Source organism: Bicyclus anynana, chromosome 3 (assembly GCF_947172395.1).
Source record: "Bicyclus anynana chromosome 3, ilBicAnyn1.1, whole genome shotgun sequence".
NCBI lineage: Eukaryota > Metazoa > Arthropoda > Insecta > Lepidoptera > Nymphalidae > Bicyclus > Bicyclus anynana.
Window position 1 is genome coordinate 3,783,927 of NC_069085.1, and position 18,824 is coordinate 3,802,750.

The 18,824-nt window shown below is 34.8% G+C and overlaps 2 protein-coding genes across 2 annotated transcripts; one reads left to right on the top strand and one right to left on the bottom strand.

The window, feature by feature from the left end:
* Window positions 1-7,219: 7,219 nt before the first annotated feature.
* Window positions 7,220-10,577, bottom strand: LOC112045469 (protein arginine N-methyltransferase 1-like). The gene has a single exon (XM_024081647.2). It carries the CDS (start codon window positions 10,446-10,448, stop codon window positions 8,889-8,891), a length of 1,560 nt encoding a protein of 519 aa, XP_023937415.2. The 5' UTR covers window positions 10,449-10,577; the 3' UTR covers window positions 7,220-8,888.
* Window positions 10,578-10,882: 305 nt separating this feature from the next.
* LOC112045493 (intraflagellar transport protein 80 homolog) lies at window positions 10,883-18,632 on the top strand. The gene is made up of 14 exons (XM_024081674.2): window positions 10,883-11,017; window positions 11,102-11,269; window positions 11,622-11,728; window positions 12,336-12,514; window positions 12,859-12,948; window positions 13,120-13,257; window positions 13,567-13,691; window positions 13,914-14,162; window positions 14,605-14,765; window positions 16,234-16,443; window positions 16,930-17,074; window positions 17,808-17,961; window positions 18,278-18,418; window positions 18,502-18,632. Exons 1-14 carry the CDS (start codon window positions 10,923-10,925, stop codon window positions 18,529-18,531), a joined length of 1,992 nt encoding a protein of 663 aa, XP_023937442.2. The 5' UTR covers window positions 10,883-10,922; the 3' UTR covers window positions 18,532-18,632.
* The last annotated feature ends 192 nt before the right edge of the window (window positions 18,633-18,824 follow it).

Here is an 18,824-nt window from a genome sequence, read left to right on the forward strand (position 1 = left end):
AAACCATAAGACGTGCAAGAATGCTTAGTAAGTGTACATATTAGTTTAAGTGTCAAAATCAAGATAGCTCAGGCATCTTCAATCATACACTGGTCACTGCATGGACATGGGAAAAACATTATATGTACTTACTTAAATAAATTAAAAAATAATGATCAGGTACTTCGTCTGCGCACTAATTTAGACCAACTTAAGGGCGGCGGCTTGATGCAAACTATAGACTTATTCAGGTGGGCCTAGCGCAGAACGCGTGAAATCAAAATCATATTTTAGCAAAATGCGAATATAGCTGAAAAGCTTATTTCTTAATTCTGTCTTTGACTGGATACGCTTGTTTGTGTAAGTCATACTGTATATCGTAAACTATCATCTAGCTCTTAGACTAGTTTACATACAATCAAGAATATACATTACTTGCTTAGCAAATTAAGTTGCAGAGAAAGCGGTTTTTGGAGGACTAAATAATAACCGTTTTTTGGATTTACTAATCCATCATTGGCACGAGAGTTTTCTTAACGGACGTTAAAAAGGCGTTCGTACGCAGTTAAATAAAAATCTATTTCCAAAGCCCAAAATGGAAAAACAAACACTACTCGAAAAAAAGCGTCGTGTTTTAAAGACGCTGTCGTGTGAACATATACTTGGGAATGCATTTGATGTATTTGAACGCTTTTTTAACTCTCGTGCGAATGAGGGCTTACACGTGAAAGTTTATTGTATGAGTACCTACATACCTACTACCTACGTATATAAAAAAAGTTTTTCCATTAAAAATTTTCAACAAAAACAACGTCATTATAACCTGGTAAAATATTAGCGACAGGTCTTTTTAAAACAGCGCGACCAAGCGGATGCTGGAGCATTTTCTGGTTGGTCTGAGTTTACCAAAAAAAAAATCTAGGCAGAAACTCCGTCCCCAAAAGAAATCTTCTTTTCATTGACAAAAATAATTAATAAAAATTCGTTTAACGTAAAACGCCCGGGTAGACCGTAGGTATACCTACTTACCTATTATTTTTCTAGGTTTATTAATTTTCAAATGCAGAGACAATTAAAGGTACTTACGACATATACCTAATCTTTTATCAAGTTCTCCAAATCGATACGTGGGACCATTATCTATGAATATCATGGCAATCCATAATCATACTATTTAGGTCCTTATGTATGAACCCAGGGATGGTAACTTGGTAAGGCTAAATTTTAAACCAACTGGTTACGCTTAACATAGATTTTACAATAGATCTTTTTATATATTTATCGATTATATAAAAAAATTATAGATGTACTGAATCTATATATTGTGCGTTTATGTACTTATTAGTAACTAAGTGATGTATGTAATCGTATAATATAAGCTATACATACAAATGATAAAAGTTGTTTCGAAATGTGTACATTTGTAAAGCGGCTTTATCTTTAACATGCGTTTCTAAGCGATGATGGGGAGAGACCAAACAAAACAGTACCTACCTTATCATATCCAGTAAAAATTGTAGTAGATAGGTACCTATCTACTAAATAAAATCTACAATAATATTTGATAGACCAAGATTTTATTTATTTAATTATTTAGAAAGGAAAACTTACAGCTAAATACAAAATATCATAATAGGTATACCCATATCATAATATAAAAGCTCTGCGCTAGATTGATTGCTAAGGCACATAAATACATCTTAATTAGATTAGGAATTTCCATTGTCGCCTTCTGGTTACTGCTTTGTTACCAAAGATAACTTCATACCTTTTTCTCTTATTTAAGTGCCTCTCCGACTAGTGAAAGCTGGCTGCAGTGCTGGATTAAGGTAACTCGATGCCGCAATCTTCCCTTGTGGGCCTCCCTTGGCCCTATCCTTAAGTATTATAGTTACAATGAATAAATTAAAAAAAGAATACCTACCTATGTGACGTAAGAACCAATATGTAGACATGCTTTGTTTCTCCGGCACTTAACCTATGCTAGATGAGGTTAGCACAACATGATTTAACGTGTTTTGGACTTTTCGTAGGGTTTTAAATTTTTTTCTCGATCTTCTCCGGTGCCTCCTAGACGAGATGACCTAAACATCTGCTTAAATAGCTTATAGGCCAATCCAGGAGTTGTTGGCAGTCTAACGTAACGTAACGTACGTCTATCTTTCACAAAGCGAAATATTTGTACGCCACTTGAGATCCTGGTCCACTCTCAGATGTTCCTCAACGAAAAGTGTTGCGACCAACGCCTCTGACAACTTTTTCCGTCAAGATGAACTGTAGAAGCTGGTATCTCTCGTGCCGAAGCATTTAAGCATACCTTAGAATAGGCTTATGCCCAAAACTCTTTCTCTCTTCAAAGCCAAAGACTCCATGAACGACGGAAGCTCTAGGGGTGTAGCTACCGCCGTATCAATGATTTAACCCACAATCTCACATAAATGCTTATGGTGCCTCTCTTGCCAGAAAAAAAACTTCTAAAGAGATTTACGGGTTTTGTCATTCGTCTGTTGGGCTCCCCAACTAACTTCGATACAGGCCCCCTCCAAGGCAAGTTACGCCACTGGTAAGCTCCCCAGTTTCCGCCAAATCACTAACCCAACATCAACCTGTAGGTACCTATAGTACGTCATACCTAGTGCAGTATCAAGCCACATCTCACTAAGTCTTACACTCACACAATAATTTAATGTTTTACTACCCACTAATGTTTGTGTTGTTTCTTGTTTAGTATTTGACATTGTATAATTAGATAGGTTTAACAACCAGTGAACAGAAAAACCACCTGTGGTCTATGTTTTTTTTTTTTTAGGAGGAAAAAAATCCTCATGGACATCCTGAACCGGATAGTGCCGGACTCCTACCGGCTAAAAAAAGCCCCTCCTGACCCCAAGGCGTTGGTGTTCCTGCCAATTCGACCTACCACCAACACCCCTGTCTATGTATCACCGAGCTCTATTTCTTTCTCTCTCGTCCTTCTCTTTACACTTTATTATTCCTTCCAGATAAAATCTTTTATGCTGGTTAGATTTCCAACTTCTATTTCGCTCCCAACTTGTGGTATATGTTGCAAATATACCGTTATATATTATGTAATAAAAATAAATACTCGTCTGATACTCTCCGTAACAACAACTAAGAATCACAATACAGGTCCTCCACTGAGATTCGCTGCAATAGAAACGCACGTTAAATAGAAATTTAAAAAGATATTTCTGCAATTTTATATTACTTTCAAGAAATCATTGTAACAGATTTTTAGGCCTTTCGTAATTTTGTAGCAATATCTATAGATGACGGTTTTTAGGCACGCTCATCTACATACTATGTAAAACTTTTTATTAACAGTTTGTTACAGTTTAGGCGAAGTCGCAGACGATTCCTAGTGTAATGTAATATTTTGAGCATAGATATTGTAGTTGTCGATGCCATACTGATTGGGATTATAGCTTTATGAGGTAGATTTAGGAATAATAAATATCGTTAATAAAAGGAAGCCATAAAAATATGACTTTCTAGTGGAGTATAAGAATTTTACTTCGACGTACCTAAATGTCTGACGTACTGATGGTACTTACTTGTTATAATTTTAAAAGACAGGCTAATACGGACATACTAAAGTGTTGTTATTTTCATTATCACAAGATAGTGGTCGACAGTGGCGTGCACAGGGTGTTTAACTAGGGCATACACTATATGTGCAATTTGGTTAGAAAATGGAAAATTCGTTCTCCAAAACAACCGTAATGACTCCTAAGGGCAGGCAGTGCATTTTTGTATCTATGCACGCCACTGGTGGTCGATAATGAATATAACTCTAAGCCCACCAACCCAGGAACAGCGTGATGGCCTGGTGGGTCTAAGCTTCATATCCCCTCTCCTATAAGGATCGAAGCCTGGCTCAATAGTGGGAGTTAAAACAGGCATCCTATAAATGCAAAAAATCGCACGAAAGCATTACCATAACCCAACCCACAAATGACAACCTGGATTGGGGGCGCCACAAGCATTTTTAAACGTCTGCTAATGCAAGAAATTAGTTAATTTTTTTTCTGCAACATGCCGATTAGGATTTTTCAACATGGATTTTTATAGGTAAATATTTTAGTAGGTATGACTTTAATTCAAGATCTATCGTTCTACTTTTCTTTACTAAGCCATGGACTTCAAAATCGGATATTATTCAAAATTTAACTAATGAAGATCATGTTTGTATGAGCATATTAAAAAATTTATATCAATATACCTATCTACTTCTCAAATTAATTACTCAAAATTATATTAATTACGTAATACCCACCCAACACACCCTTTCATCTATACTTATAATAAATCTGTAGAGAGGTCAATTCTGTACATGAAAGATATTTCTAAAATAACTATCAGGGGGTGATTAGTGATCGATACTGATGCCAAAAATGCAATCAGTAAAATTTTTGTCTGTCTGTCTGTCTGTCTGTCTGTCTGTCTGTCTGTCTGTATGTTCTTTATAGAAACAAAAACTACTGGACGGATTTTAACGAAACTTGGTACAATTATTCTACATACTCCTGGGCAGGTTATAGTATACTTTTCATTACGCTACGATCAATAGGAGCAGAGCAGTGAAGAGAAATGTTGAGAAAACGGGAGAAGTTACTCAATTTTTTAAGCTTCCGTCGCGTGTACAGCCTTTATGGTTAAAGCTACATGGAAATCATGTATGACAGAAATGTTTTCCTTAAAATTATCTATAAAAACACAACAGCATATATATGTCTATCTTTTATGGTTGACTCACAATAACACGTGTAACTCCCGATAGCTTAGCAGTTCGGAGCTTTCTAATTATATTTGTCTACTCTTATGTTTATAACACTCATCACTCATCCCTAACTAAAAAAGTTAACATTATTACCTATTCAATAAAAAAAGAATCATAAAAATCGGTAAAGAAACACCAAAGTTATACAAGAAATACGCTAAGCCATCGCGCGTGAATATTATATGGATTATTTTTGTGTAACGGTTGCCGCGCTCGATGCGACTCGCGGGGGGGGGGAATAAATAAAGAAGTGCAGCCTTAATGAGTAGGGTAGGGGTAGGGTAGGGTAGGGTAGGAGTAGTGTAGGGTAGGGGTAGGGTAGGGTAGGGGTAGGGTAGTGGTAGGGTAGTGGTAGGGTTGGGATAGGGTAGGGTAGAGGTAGGGTAGGGTAGGATAGGGGTAGTTGAAAGTTTACAACGACTTTCACGCGGACGAAGTCGCGGGCGTCCGCTAGTAGATAAATATAATATAAACATACCTACATATTATATTCGATGTCACAAATGCAATAAACTAAGTATTCACCTAATGTAAAAATCTACATAGGTAAAATAATTGCTTCTACTTCACCCTACAAGTGATTTTCCTTATAAACTGGTGTCACTGGGGTCCTTAACACTTTGCCTACCTATTTTAATTTTGAATAGGTATTTACTAGCTAATAGCAATGACATTAAAAAACACCGACTTTTATTTAAATACACATCTATTTACTTAAATAACTTAATTGTAATTTAACTATTTTCTATTTAAAATATTTCTTCCCTCTATCTACCTATGTATGTCCACTAATATTTACGTCTCTATCTCTAATACCTAATAATTATAAAATCTCAACATATTATGTACGTCAGTTTTATTAATGTACTTAATTCATTTTCTACATGTAAATAATTAGAAACTAAACACCTTGGAATATATGTAAAATATTTGGAAAATGAAATAAAGATTTTCGTAGAAAATGCGTTTTTTACTTACCTACGAAAACGTTACGTTTGACAGCCTCCGTGCCGCAGTGGTATGCGCGGATGATTTACAAAACGGAGACCCTGGGTTCGATCCCCGGCTGGGCAGATTGAGATTTTCTTAATTGGTCTAGGTCTGGCTGGTGGGAAGCTTCGGACGTGGCTAGTTACCACCCTACCGGCAAAGACGTACCGCCAAGCGATTCAGCGGTACGATGCCGATTTTCATCCTCCTCCTAACAAATTAGCCCGCTTCCATCTTAGACTGCATCATCACTTACCATCAGGCAAGATTGTAGTCAAGGGCTAACTTGGAAAGAATAAAAAAAAAGAAAAATACTTCAAGACATGTATCTAATTGATCGCGCAGTTTTCAACAGGGACACTCCATGAGGCTAACGGCGACCTTGGTCAGGTCTTCTTAGTGGTGTACCAGCTCTACAAGTCATCAAGAGGTCCCTGTATCTCATTGGATGCTTCATCAGTAGCGGATTTACAAATTTGCCGCCAGTAGGCTATTGAATTTTTGCAGCCCTGAACTCATAGGTATCCTAGTTCGTAATCAATACAATTACCTTAAATTGTGTCAATAAAATTGCAATTTTATTAAGTAAGATAAAAGAAAAAAAGATACAAATATTTTAGTAAGATTGTACAGGATGTACAGGACTAAAATATTACAATTATCGTTACATTTTCTTCATTTCTGTAGAAGAGAAAGTTTTTTTGGCCAAATTTGCCGCCCCCTAAAATCTGCCGCCCTAGGCTCCAGCCTACTAATCCACCACATTATTGTGATTGCCAACTTGGGGTAAAGATTTCATTATTAATATAGAATTAGCAATATTTTTTTTAGATATAAGTAATTTGTCGGGTGGTTAAGGTAGGCCAGGGCCATTCCATTTTGCAATGTAATACAAAGAAACTTGAAAGATAGAAAAGCTCAGTAAATAATATACAACCCAGGACCTCGTGATCCATGGCTAAGCACTGGACCAACAGGATACTTAGAAACTACAATTGAAGTGAAAAACTAGTAAATATAAAAATGGTTTATTTCAACAACAATAGTAATCCAGTGAAATTAAAAAAAAAACATTATACTTTTATATGACAACCATGCGGTTGGCGACATTGTGGAGTACAAATCAATAGGAAAAACATCATCTCCTTTATTCTGTGCGTAGTAGGTAGATATTGCACCTACAGCAACAACTTTATGTGTACAATTTTATTAAGAATTTATCGTATAATACAACTAGCGGACACTCGCGACTTCGTCCGCGTGGAAATCAATGTAAACTTTCAAGCCCTATTTTACCAGTTTGAATTTTAAAAATTTTTTGAATCCCATTATATTTCGTATTTTTTTTAGGAGAATATTGACTTACTTGATCGAGAGTGTAATTAATAATTTCATGACCTTTCGGGGGTTTTTCAAAATTTTCAATTTTATGTTATTTTAGATAAAGGCTAGAAAGGGTTTCTATACATGAAAATAGATTCAAAAAGGAAGTTATCAAGCATGTATGTGTTTATGTATACCTATTACAGATTTCTCCGTTAATTGTAAACAATGTTTAGAAAAACACAGACTTTTAAGTGTTTAAAATTATACAGTACATAACCTAAATTGTATGCTTTGCTAGGAAAAATGTTATAAAACACTATATTACCTATATTATCACAAAATATTACAAGCTACATGTCAATGAAAGTTAAACTTTCTATAATACAATACAATTCATATATTACATTACAACTTAAAATTATGAAGAAAATAATGCAACTTGTGTGTATATTATAACAAAATATGGAAAGAATAAATGGCCTAATTGAATTGATCGACTTTTGAACCGCTTTTCAACTTGCTAGCTATTCTCCAGTGGCGTGCACTTCATAGATGAAACCATGCACTACCTACCAGTGGCGAAGAATGGAATTTAGATGAAGATAAGGTATCCCAAAGAAAAGGAAATTCATACAGTGTGATACAAACTCTGTTTTCTCATATATCTAGATACAGTACAACAATGAATATGCATGGATTCTTAAAGGTAACTAAGCGGGAACAGCTTGCATACTATTCGCCGCTGCTACCTATCCTAGACACAATACAAATCTGTGTTGGACCATAGAATAACTATAAACACCACTACCACTCTCCCACTTTGGTTTGGAAAGAAGATTCTACCAAGACTTAACAAGAAAAGTCGCAATTGCTATTTTGGAAAAAAGAATATACTACAATTATAACTCGTGCTTCTAGCTATATGTACTTCTATAAAAAGGAAGAAGATATTATTGAAGAGATTCCATTTCTACACAGGTCATTTATTATGTATTACAAAATATAACACAAGTTTCTTTTCAAAATTTTTTTAGTCTTAACAAGCAAGCTAATTTTAAATATACCGTATATAACTATTGTCTGTTACAATTTTTTTTTATTTTTTACAAGTTAGCCCTTGAGTACAATCTCACCTGATGGTAAGTGACGATGCAATCTAAGATGGAAGCGGGCTAACTTGTTAGGCTTGAACTAGAACTAGCTAGAACACTAAACTCTTGGCAGTGCCTTTGCAGGTAGGGTGGTAACTAGCCACAGCCAAAGCCTTCCAACAGCCAGACCTGGACCAATTAAGAGAACCTCAATTGGCCCAGCCTAGGATCAAATCCAGGATGTCTGTCTTCTAAATCCACTGTGCCACGGAGGCTGTCAAAACATACTTATAACAATCTTAGTCTATGAAGCTACTACAGCAGAAAAATAGCAAATGTGATATAATTATTGATGATAATTAGTTTATTACTTTAGCAAATGCAATAAAACACACATGCTAAAATAGCTAAGCATCTGTATGGGGTTTTATGTTACAAATAAGTTCTACACAGTATAAAACCTCTGTAATAAGTAACCTAAAGCAGTGGTACTCAAACTATTATAATTTTGTGGATACATATTTACATACCTTGAATTTTTTTATTGCTATTATTAGGAAGCATGGTCCTTCTAATCTTGAGTGGACATCAGGGCTTTCTTTTCCTATGTTGAATACATGCCAATAAATACTTTATGGCATAAGGTATGCTATGTATTAGATTTTAACTGCCAACACATTCACATTCAAACAATAAAATACTTAACTTAGTATAAACTTGTGACTCTTTCCAAAAATATTTATTAGTACAGAAAGTCCTCGGGCATCTTTTTTGAGGCGCCTACAAGAGATTGTACCTTCAATCACATCACCTTTTTTGACCTCCGTACAGTCTTTGAAAAAGAACAAAGTTTGTTTCCAATGTGTAGGGGTTTCATGAGGACCTGTTGTAAAAGACACAGGTTGAGGTAATTCAAAGAATGTATCAAAATAACCAACCAAAGATGTTACAAATCCATCACAAGTTATAGGTAATTTAAATTCTGATATAAAATTAACAATATCAGTGTTACAAGTGTATAAATCAATATCTTTAACAATACACGGTTCAGATATTATATGTTGAGAGCTAACTATATCTACACTAGCCTCTCTGACCACCTCTGATTTCATACAATTCATTTTATATCCGTACACGTCAGACCAAAACTCGATTAACTTTTTATGTGTATCAACATCTCCGTTTGCGACAAGACTAATGTTACATCTATTAGGCAATAAAACTCCACCAGGATTTAAGCAGTTATCTCTTGCATATATGACACTGTCCAGCATGCCTTCGAACAGTAGAAAGTATCCCATCCATTCAGATACAATAATATCAACCTTTTCGTCTAAATTTATGTCTTCAAGTCTTCCTTTTACTGTATTTATAACATTTTCTAGCTTGTTCTCCCTTATGATGTCAATAGCATGGTATATAACATCTGATTGGTCTACAGCATACACTTTTTTCGCTCCCGCTGTTGCTGCAAACATAGATAGTATTCCTGTTCCGCACCCTAAATCTAGAACAGTTTTATTTGTTATACTCGTAGAATTGTTTAAAATTGCATCCTTATAGCTTTGAGTGCGTATTTTATCAGATAACATGTCATAATGGATCCCAAAATGTGCATAGCTGCTGAAGTATCCTTCGTCACATTCTAAAGGCACTTTAGAGACACAGTCAACAATTAAAGTACTGTCACCAACATTATTTACAGAACCTCCATCTACAATAGATTGCATAGATACCTGCATTTTACTCATGTCTTCCTTTAACATCTGGATATGGGTCTGACTGTCCTTCAGCTGTTCAGTCAACGTTTGTATAGTCCTTTGTAGTTCAGTGAAATGTGCCTGTGATAACGTCACTAAACCATTTTCAACATTAGCATGATACGTTTTTGGAGAGGACGACTTTTCTGTAATTGAATCGAAGTCGAACATTAACCATTCGTCGTTACCTACAGGCTTTAAATACTTTTCGTCGTCCCACAGGGATTTATCTGCACGCATGATGTCCTCTGCGGACGATTTGTGAGTTTTGACATAATTTATCAGTTTAATGTATGAATAACAGTCCATATTGAACTTGGTTTTGAGTGTACTCAAGTTAAATCCATGTACTTTCTCACAATGCACTACAGTTTCGTCGATATTAGGAAATATATTTGAGCAAAACAGGCATGTCACTGGCACATCACTCGTCTCCATTTCTTGCCACTCGTCGTCTTGATAATGCTCGTCGTCGGAGCTCAGGTCCGGTACGTCCGACATTTTAGTTTGAAATTTTTTAGCAAGCTTTACTATATATAAAATAATAATTGAGAATTATTTTCAATCGGTTTTGTACACTTTTAACCATGTGGTACAAGGTTGGTAAATAATTAATGACACTGACACTGACAATGACAGGCGACAGGTATTATTTAAAAGTGTTACCATAATACCATACCACATTAATAAAAATGAACGAACAAGTGAGTGATTGAGTAACTAAATATTTAATTTAATGTGGAAACAAGATTTTAGATTTATGATTAGCTGTTATTTTCAAGAAATAACTATATTGTTTGCTTATTTTTTGACAAATTTGTAGTTTAATTTACAAAAAATGAGTCTCGATATTATTTATAATGTTACTAGTTACAAAAAATAACAAGTATTGATGTATGGCGCTAAATTTGTTTTCCAGTTGTCTTGGTAACAATATTTCCAAACTCCGTAACAACAAGAAAGTTGTGTTACAACATGAAATTGAAAATATCCTTTTTAAAAGAGCCAAAACATGTCGGAGTGGTTTCTTGTGTTAGCTGGAATAATACGGAGGACGTATTTTCATGCGGGTATCTATACATTATTATTCATATGATGCAATACAATTGACTTCATAACCTTTATTACTTTCATATAATTTTATTCATTTTTAGAGATGATCACAAGCTTTTGAAGTGGCATCTTGTAAACGGTGAATGCTTAGTCGTAGCCACTTTCCCTGAAGATTTTTATCCTATATGTATGCACTTATTTCCTAAGATACACATTGGTGGTAACAAACACCAGCAAGATGTTATTTTAATCGCATGCGCTGATGGCAAGTAAGTTAAAATTGTTATTATTATTAGTATACTTTTGACCGTTGAGGTATATTATGTACTAGCAGACAGTTAACAACCCCGCGGTTTTACCTAGGAAATAAAGATGAAAATTTTGATCATTATGACAAATAAGCAGCGAGATCTATTATTCTTTCACATTTCTATTATTCTTCTACATTTTCGATTTATTTCCACCGTAAGGAAATTCAAAATTAGTTTGACATTATTACATATTAATAATAAATACCAGATATGCGTCAGCTCTAATTCCTGTAAGACTCTACAGTAGCAAAATATTTTTTGTGTAGATTGGAGATAGAGGAATATTATTTTCCATATTTAATCATTATAGATTTCACATTGTGAATAACAACGGTCGCATAGAAAAAAGCGTAACGGCGCATCAAGGAGCATGCTTAGCAGCTCAGTGGAGTCCTGATGGAGCAGGATTTTTAACAGGTAAAACACACAAAACTTCTTTATTCACCGCTCCCGTATTTGCTTTTACTTTTACTGCTGCATAAATATGTTCATTCTCTTTTCTGATCGTGTAATTGCTTTAAGCTCCTTAAAGGCACATAAGCGACATCATTGGGAGTCTTGAGCGAGTGCAATAGCATCAAGAGCCCGAAAGCAGAAGAAGAAGAGATGGCCCAAACTATTCTCTAAAGGCGTCTCCTGTGAGACTTGAATCTTGGCGTAGAAGACTGACTAGGGTGTCTTGTCTTGAGTACCTATATCAATCCTGATGCCTGTGACCCTGTGACCATGTGACTATGGATGGAAAACGCGTCGGTGTGACGTAAGAAATCGGGGACCTGGTCTGCACCGGCAAAGACGTTGTGTTACTTCTCATTATTTTTTCTGAAGAAAGTTGTCTATAGTTATATCAGCGTCAGGATCGAAAGGCGTCTATTTTTCTGCAACTGGCATTGAGATCGAGGTATTGTTGAAAGCCTCAACTACTTACCTACTAGTTGGTTGGGGATATATCTTCATTCCCTGTAGGTATGGTAAATATTATGTACATTTTTTTGAGATTTGTTTCTTGTCTTGTTCAACTTAGCTGGTGAAGATGGATTTGTGAAGGTTTGGTCCAGAAACGGCCTATTAAGATCAGTGGTGATACAATCAGATGAGCCATGTTACAACGCTATTTGGAGTCCAGATAATAGCTCCATCTTGTACACAAAAGGAAATTATCTTGTAATTAAACACCTAAGCTCTACCTCGAAGGTGACAAAAGTAAGCATTATATTATCTACAACAAGATTTCAGAAATTGTGAGTTCTACACGTTCTGCACATCGTTACGAATTGTAAACGTTAAAAAGAACGATGAATGAAAAATGCAGAACTCAGAACGGACGAAATTTTTTATCTGCCAAGTCTAACGCACTGGATTTACGTTAGCACCATTTAAAAAGAAAAGAATATTTGCCATATCTTTTTTTTAATATCAATGTACCTACCCTTTAATTTAATATTAATTACTAGAACTTTTAAAACTGACTTGAATTTTATAAATATACACATAGCTATCTTATTATACTTAAGTAGACTTTTTTTTTTTTTATTTCTCTTCTACAGTGGAAAGCGCATGATGGTGTTATTCTAAGCATAGCGTGGAATGCAAATAATAACTTAATTATTTCTGGATCCGAAGACGGATTTTCTAAGGTAAGAAAAAGATTTTCACTGTACTGCGATGTAATACCTATCCAATACACAGTAGTCACAGTACCTACGCATTTATGTGTTTATTGTTGTTTAAGCAAAGTTAAAAAGCACAAAATATCAAAATGGACCTAGTGTGAGAAACCTATAACAAATTGGTCATGTATTTTCTAGATTTGGGACTCATTTGGTCAGCAAATTTCAGTAAGCGTGAAGCATGATCAGCCGATCACAAGTGTCAGTTGGTCACCGGCTGGCGATATGTTTATAATTGGTAGTTACAATTTACTACGGCTTTGCAACGCAAATGGAGTAAGTCAAGTTTTGTTTTTAAGGCCGGTGTATATCGGGGCAAAATGCGCTTTTATTAAGATGAATTAGACAATTATTATTGAGATTGCGATACATTAAAAAACTAAAAAATAAAATTTACATTTATGTACGCGTTGCAACTGTCATGTTTAGTAATTATTTTCGTAAGTAAAATACGTTAAGCTTAAACTAGGCTTTGATGTTTTTATTAATATCGGACACAAGGATAAAATTATCCAAAAAACACATATGAAATGAAATGCATATACCAATTAAATAATAAGTATTATTAAACATAAACATTTTCAGTGGTCACACTGTCTTGATCGTCCGTCAACTGGGAGTGTTTATAGCATTGCGTGGTCATCTGACGGCACCCAGCTAGCTGCAGCGTGTGCTAATGGACATGTTCTATTTGCACATATTATTGACAGGTTCTGTTACATTAATATTTTTTCTCAAATATTCTATTTTAGCCATACCTATTAACATATGCCCAATATTCGGAATCGTAAAGTATTACTTTAAGCAATGGATTTTATTACAGTTTTTATCCTAAAGAGTGTTTCAAGAAGAAACATTGCTTTGCATGCGGATAAAGTCACAGGCGTCCGATAGCTCATAATAAATATGCAATCAAATTTAAACTGTTACAGGGAATACACATGGAAAAATTACGCATGCACCCAAATTGGTCGAAAGGTTGTCTCCATCAAAGACATTTTGACCGATCAAAATGACCAACTCGATTATCCGGATAGGGTCATACAAATAGCGTTAGGTTTCAAACATTTGGTAATAGCTACAGTGAAACAATGTTTTATACACAAATTGAGTTCCTGGAACACACCTGTAACATTTGACCTGAAGGAAGGAACTATTAGCATGATTTTGCTGGCCGAGAGGTAACATTCTTTAAATGGTTCAAGTTTCAGCCAAGTGAAATATGAAAGGAAATATACCGTAGCATCTATGTTACATTAGAAGTTATTCTATCTAGTTACATAAAATTTAATCCAAGTAAATAAATACTAAACTTTTTAAAATTACATAAATTCTAAATTATTTTAAACTGGATCACAACCCAAAGAAAGCACGCACGATATCATTTGCAGTCACTTTTATGAGACATCTTTAGCATTATTGACAAGTAATCGATATAATATGTTAACGCCGTCCTGAGTGTACCTGCTTTGATGTATGTGGTAAAGGTGTCAGGTAAAATAATTTAGGTTTACATAAGATCCGAATTAGAAACGACTTTCATCCATTTATGAAAAAATATCCAATTAAGAAAAAAAAATATTTTGTAATATCTGAATAATGTAATGGATATATATATTTTAGGTGTATGTGTGTAGTAGAGCGTGCCGGTATTTCCATATACAGTTATATGGGTCGTTTACTCGCGAGCCCACGATGTGGATCTCGACCAGAAACCATTGGAAGAGCTGCAATATCTTTGGGACCGGATTCTTTGGCGATTATCGACCAGAGTGACAGAAAGAGTGCGTGACAATTTTTTAATTACCATTTTGTATATCCATTAACCATTAAGTTCCATATCAATTTATTAACCCTTGACAGTCGACGGAAAAATAGGATTGTTATAAGTTTCACCACTACGTGTGTCTGTGTTTGTCTGTGACACCGTAACACTTGAATGGGTTAATCATTCGGATATTGTTTTTTTCATTTGAATGCTGGTTTTTCAGCTATGATTCTTAGATATTAAAAATAAAATAAATAAAATAAAATAAGCCTTTATTGCTGTTTTTTATCATTACATACAAGTAGTTACTTGCTAACAAAGTTAATAAAATGTAGGGTTAACAACTAGCTAAAATAGTAATTTTATATCCGATCCGATTGATCTCCCTTTCAAACAGCTTGTCTTGTACAGACAAAGGCCTCCTCTAATATTTTCCACGTATTTCTGTCTTTTGCTAATCGCATCCATTCTGGTCCTCCTATTTTCTTAAAATCATCTTCCCATCTCTTCATCTGTCTTCCTCTATTTCGTTGACTATCTCTAGGGTACCATTCTGTTATTATTTTTGTCCATTTCTCTTTCTTTTCTCTCAACATATGTCCCGTCCACTGCCATTTTAATTTTCTACATACATTGTAAACATTTTTGAACTTCGTTTTTTCTTTTATTCTTTTTAACTGGATTCTGTCTCTTCGCCTTACACACAATATACTTCTCTCTAAACTGTTCTGACATACATTAATTTTATTTTGTTGATGTTCAGTTAACGCCCATGTTTGGCATGCGTACGTTAGACATGGCAGGATACATGTATTGAACACTTTCCGTTTCTCCGACATTGGTGTCTCTTTATTTTTCATAATTTCACTTAGTGACCAATATCTCTTCCAAGTGTTGGCTATTCTCCTTTCAATTTCTTTCTGCATGCATCCTGCTGGTGATACTAACTGCCCTAAATAAATTTTACTTAATACATTAACCATTAAGTTCCATATCAATTTATTAACCCTTGACAGTCGACGGAAAAATAGGATTGTTATAAGTTTCACCACTACGTGTGTCTGTGTTTGTCTGTGACACCGTAACACTTGAATGGGTTAATCATTCGGATATTGTTTTTTTCATTTGAATGCTGGTTTTTCAGCTATGATTCTTAGATATTATGTTTCATCAAAATTGGTTCAGTCGCTTACAAGATATGGGAGTAAAATTTACCAAGCTAGTTCATTTGGGGCCGGTGTCCAGCGAAGTGTGACGTAGAGCAGCTATCAAACTATTTCTTATTGAGATGGCTGGTGTTAGAATAGAATCAAAACTTATTATCTATGATGACGAGAAGTCATTAATAATTTTGTTGTAACAAAATTCATCATAACTGTGTTAATTTGGCTTTGTCATTTATTGTCACTAGATATTTAATTCTTTAATACTTAATAAAAAATAATGGATTAGTATATTTTACCAAATATTTTTATTATTTTCAGCCATTCACGTATACGATTTACCTACTGGATTAATTGTGCGAAGTTCGACAGATAATACAGTGACGAAATTGGTCCATAAAATGACAGTATCAAATGTATCGCTGAGCCAAACTGGATCAATTAGCGAAAGGCAACTTGCTTTGTTAGATTACAACAGGGATTTGTATGTTGTCACAGTTAGAGACACTAAATGTAAATTCATGAAACTGGGTAAGAAAAATCTGTACACTTTATGACGTGCACTTTATATATGCAAGAATGAACTTCCTAGCTAGAGGATGCAATGAAAGTCCATGGTAACTGTGGAATAGTTACTAAATACTACACCTCGTTATCAACCCATATTCGGCTCACTACTGAGCTTGAGTCTCCTCTCATAATGAGAGGGGTTAAGCCAATAGCCCACCATGCGGGCCCAATGCAGATTGGCAGACTTCACACACGCAGATAATTAAGAAAATTCTCTGGTATGCAGGTTTCCTCACGATGTTTTCCTTCACCATCTGAGACACGTGATATTTAATTTCTTAAAATGCACACAACTGAAAAGTTGGAGGTGCATGCCCCGGACCGGATTCGAGCCCACACCCTCAGGAATCAGAAGCAGAGGTCATATCCACTGGGCTATCCCGAATACTACACCTGCCTACTAATTAATATTTCGAAAGTATGAAAGCATTTACTTAATCAATCCAGGGTCTCAAGTACTGAGTATAATATGGAGTGCTGACACTGAACTGCTGGTCGGTTTAAGAGCTAACTCAGCTGTGGCGTGGTGTTGCACGCATGCTGCCACTCAACCTGACTGGCTCGCCCTCACTACAGTCAGCAAAGATATTAGGTTTGCATCACATACCCTAATTTTAAAGAACTCACGCAACAGGTGCCTTCATTACTCACATTAATATATTAATTGGTAATACAGGAGCTCAAAGCGTTTTGCTTGAAATGACACAAAGTTAATTATTTAGCTAGTTAGGGTACATATAAATCACTTTTTATGCGTTAACTTTCAGAATTATTTCAACTTAACAAGTAAGTTACTTCGCGGTTTATGAACGCAGTGAAATAACTCAACTTTCTCTAAGAATTAAACACTAGATACCTTATATCGTAAATGTAATACATTTGTACTCGTCTAGTTCAGTCAAACGTATTTCACTGAATTTCATTCGCAATTAAGAGTTATTTAGTATTCATAATGAAAATATACTTAATTCACGTATTAAGAAGTTAATTACAAAACTTATTTCACTGTCACTTTACTAATGATCTAATAATGCCAATGCAGAAGTATTATTTGTTTATTTAAGTTAAAAGTAACTATTTAATATGTTCATTCTCAATGTTTTAGTATTATTTTCTTAATCATCTAATTATTTACTTATTTGACTTGACTTGGCTTTTAAATAAAGATGAAAATATTTAACTTTACTACTAATACCCAACTGATATATACCGACCTTAAGAGCTTTTTTTCCTACTAACTTATAATATGTATATTCATTATAATAGGCATATGTTTTAATATATTTTTATTAAGTACTCGTATTTCAGTTTTTTTTTATTTTTAGTGACCTGGGCCGTAACCCTAGTTTATTAAGTGTTGAAGAGGGAGTCGCATGCATCTGTCGCGGTAATGGCTCCCTGCTGCACGTTTCGCTTGCTGCCTTTCCCGAGAAACTGCTAAAACACGTAGCTGATAACATGTGGCAGGATGCATTACAAGTAATATTCTATTACTTTCAAAATTAGCTAACTTGACTTTTCTAGATAACTTTTTGACATGAATTATCGACCAACGTCTTTGACTAGGCAAATCCAAAAAAACATGATGACTACAACTTCAGAGGAGAAGATTCGGCTATGTAACCTACATCAAAGTCTGGAAAATAAGAAATACGTAACGTTGATTGTAAAATACGGTGCTAAAAATTTCAGGGTTATTCTAATATATTTATAACAGGATAGCCCTGACATTTTAAGCACTGTAAGTTGTAAATATTTAAAATCGTGATAATGAAATAAGAGTTATTTGTTTCAGCTGTGCCGAACAGTTGAGGATGAGACATTGTGGGCTTGTTTAGCAGTTTTATCATGGCAACACAATCAACTAGCGGTTGCTGAAGAGGCCTTCGCTTTGATACATCAATACTATCAAGTTTGTTACATACAGCATTTAAGAGTTAGTTTCGTAATTATTAAATTTTCATTACGAAATTGATTCTATTGGCTACGATTACTCATGAAGGAAACTATTTTTTACAGAGTACGATTCCTGAGAAGCTATCAACATAGGTATCTAGTCCACTCCCTGAATAGAAGTTTATTATTTCTAGCTACGTAATTACAAATGCATAAATAAATATCTATCTAAATAAACTATGTTTTAATACCTATATGTAATATTGTATTTTTGTCCCACGTAGAAAGAAAATAGGTCAATCACTTCCATAGATTACTTTTTAGATCTTTTTAAATCGAAGATTTAAGGGTTGTTACGTTGTTACGCCAGCCACTCACGATCAAGTTTACCGTGCTAAATCTGCAGCACGCTCAAGGATATTTTGAAGACCTTATTCGCTTGAGGT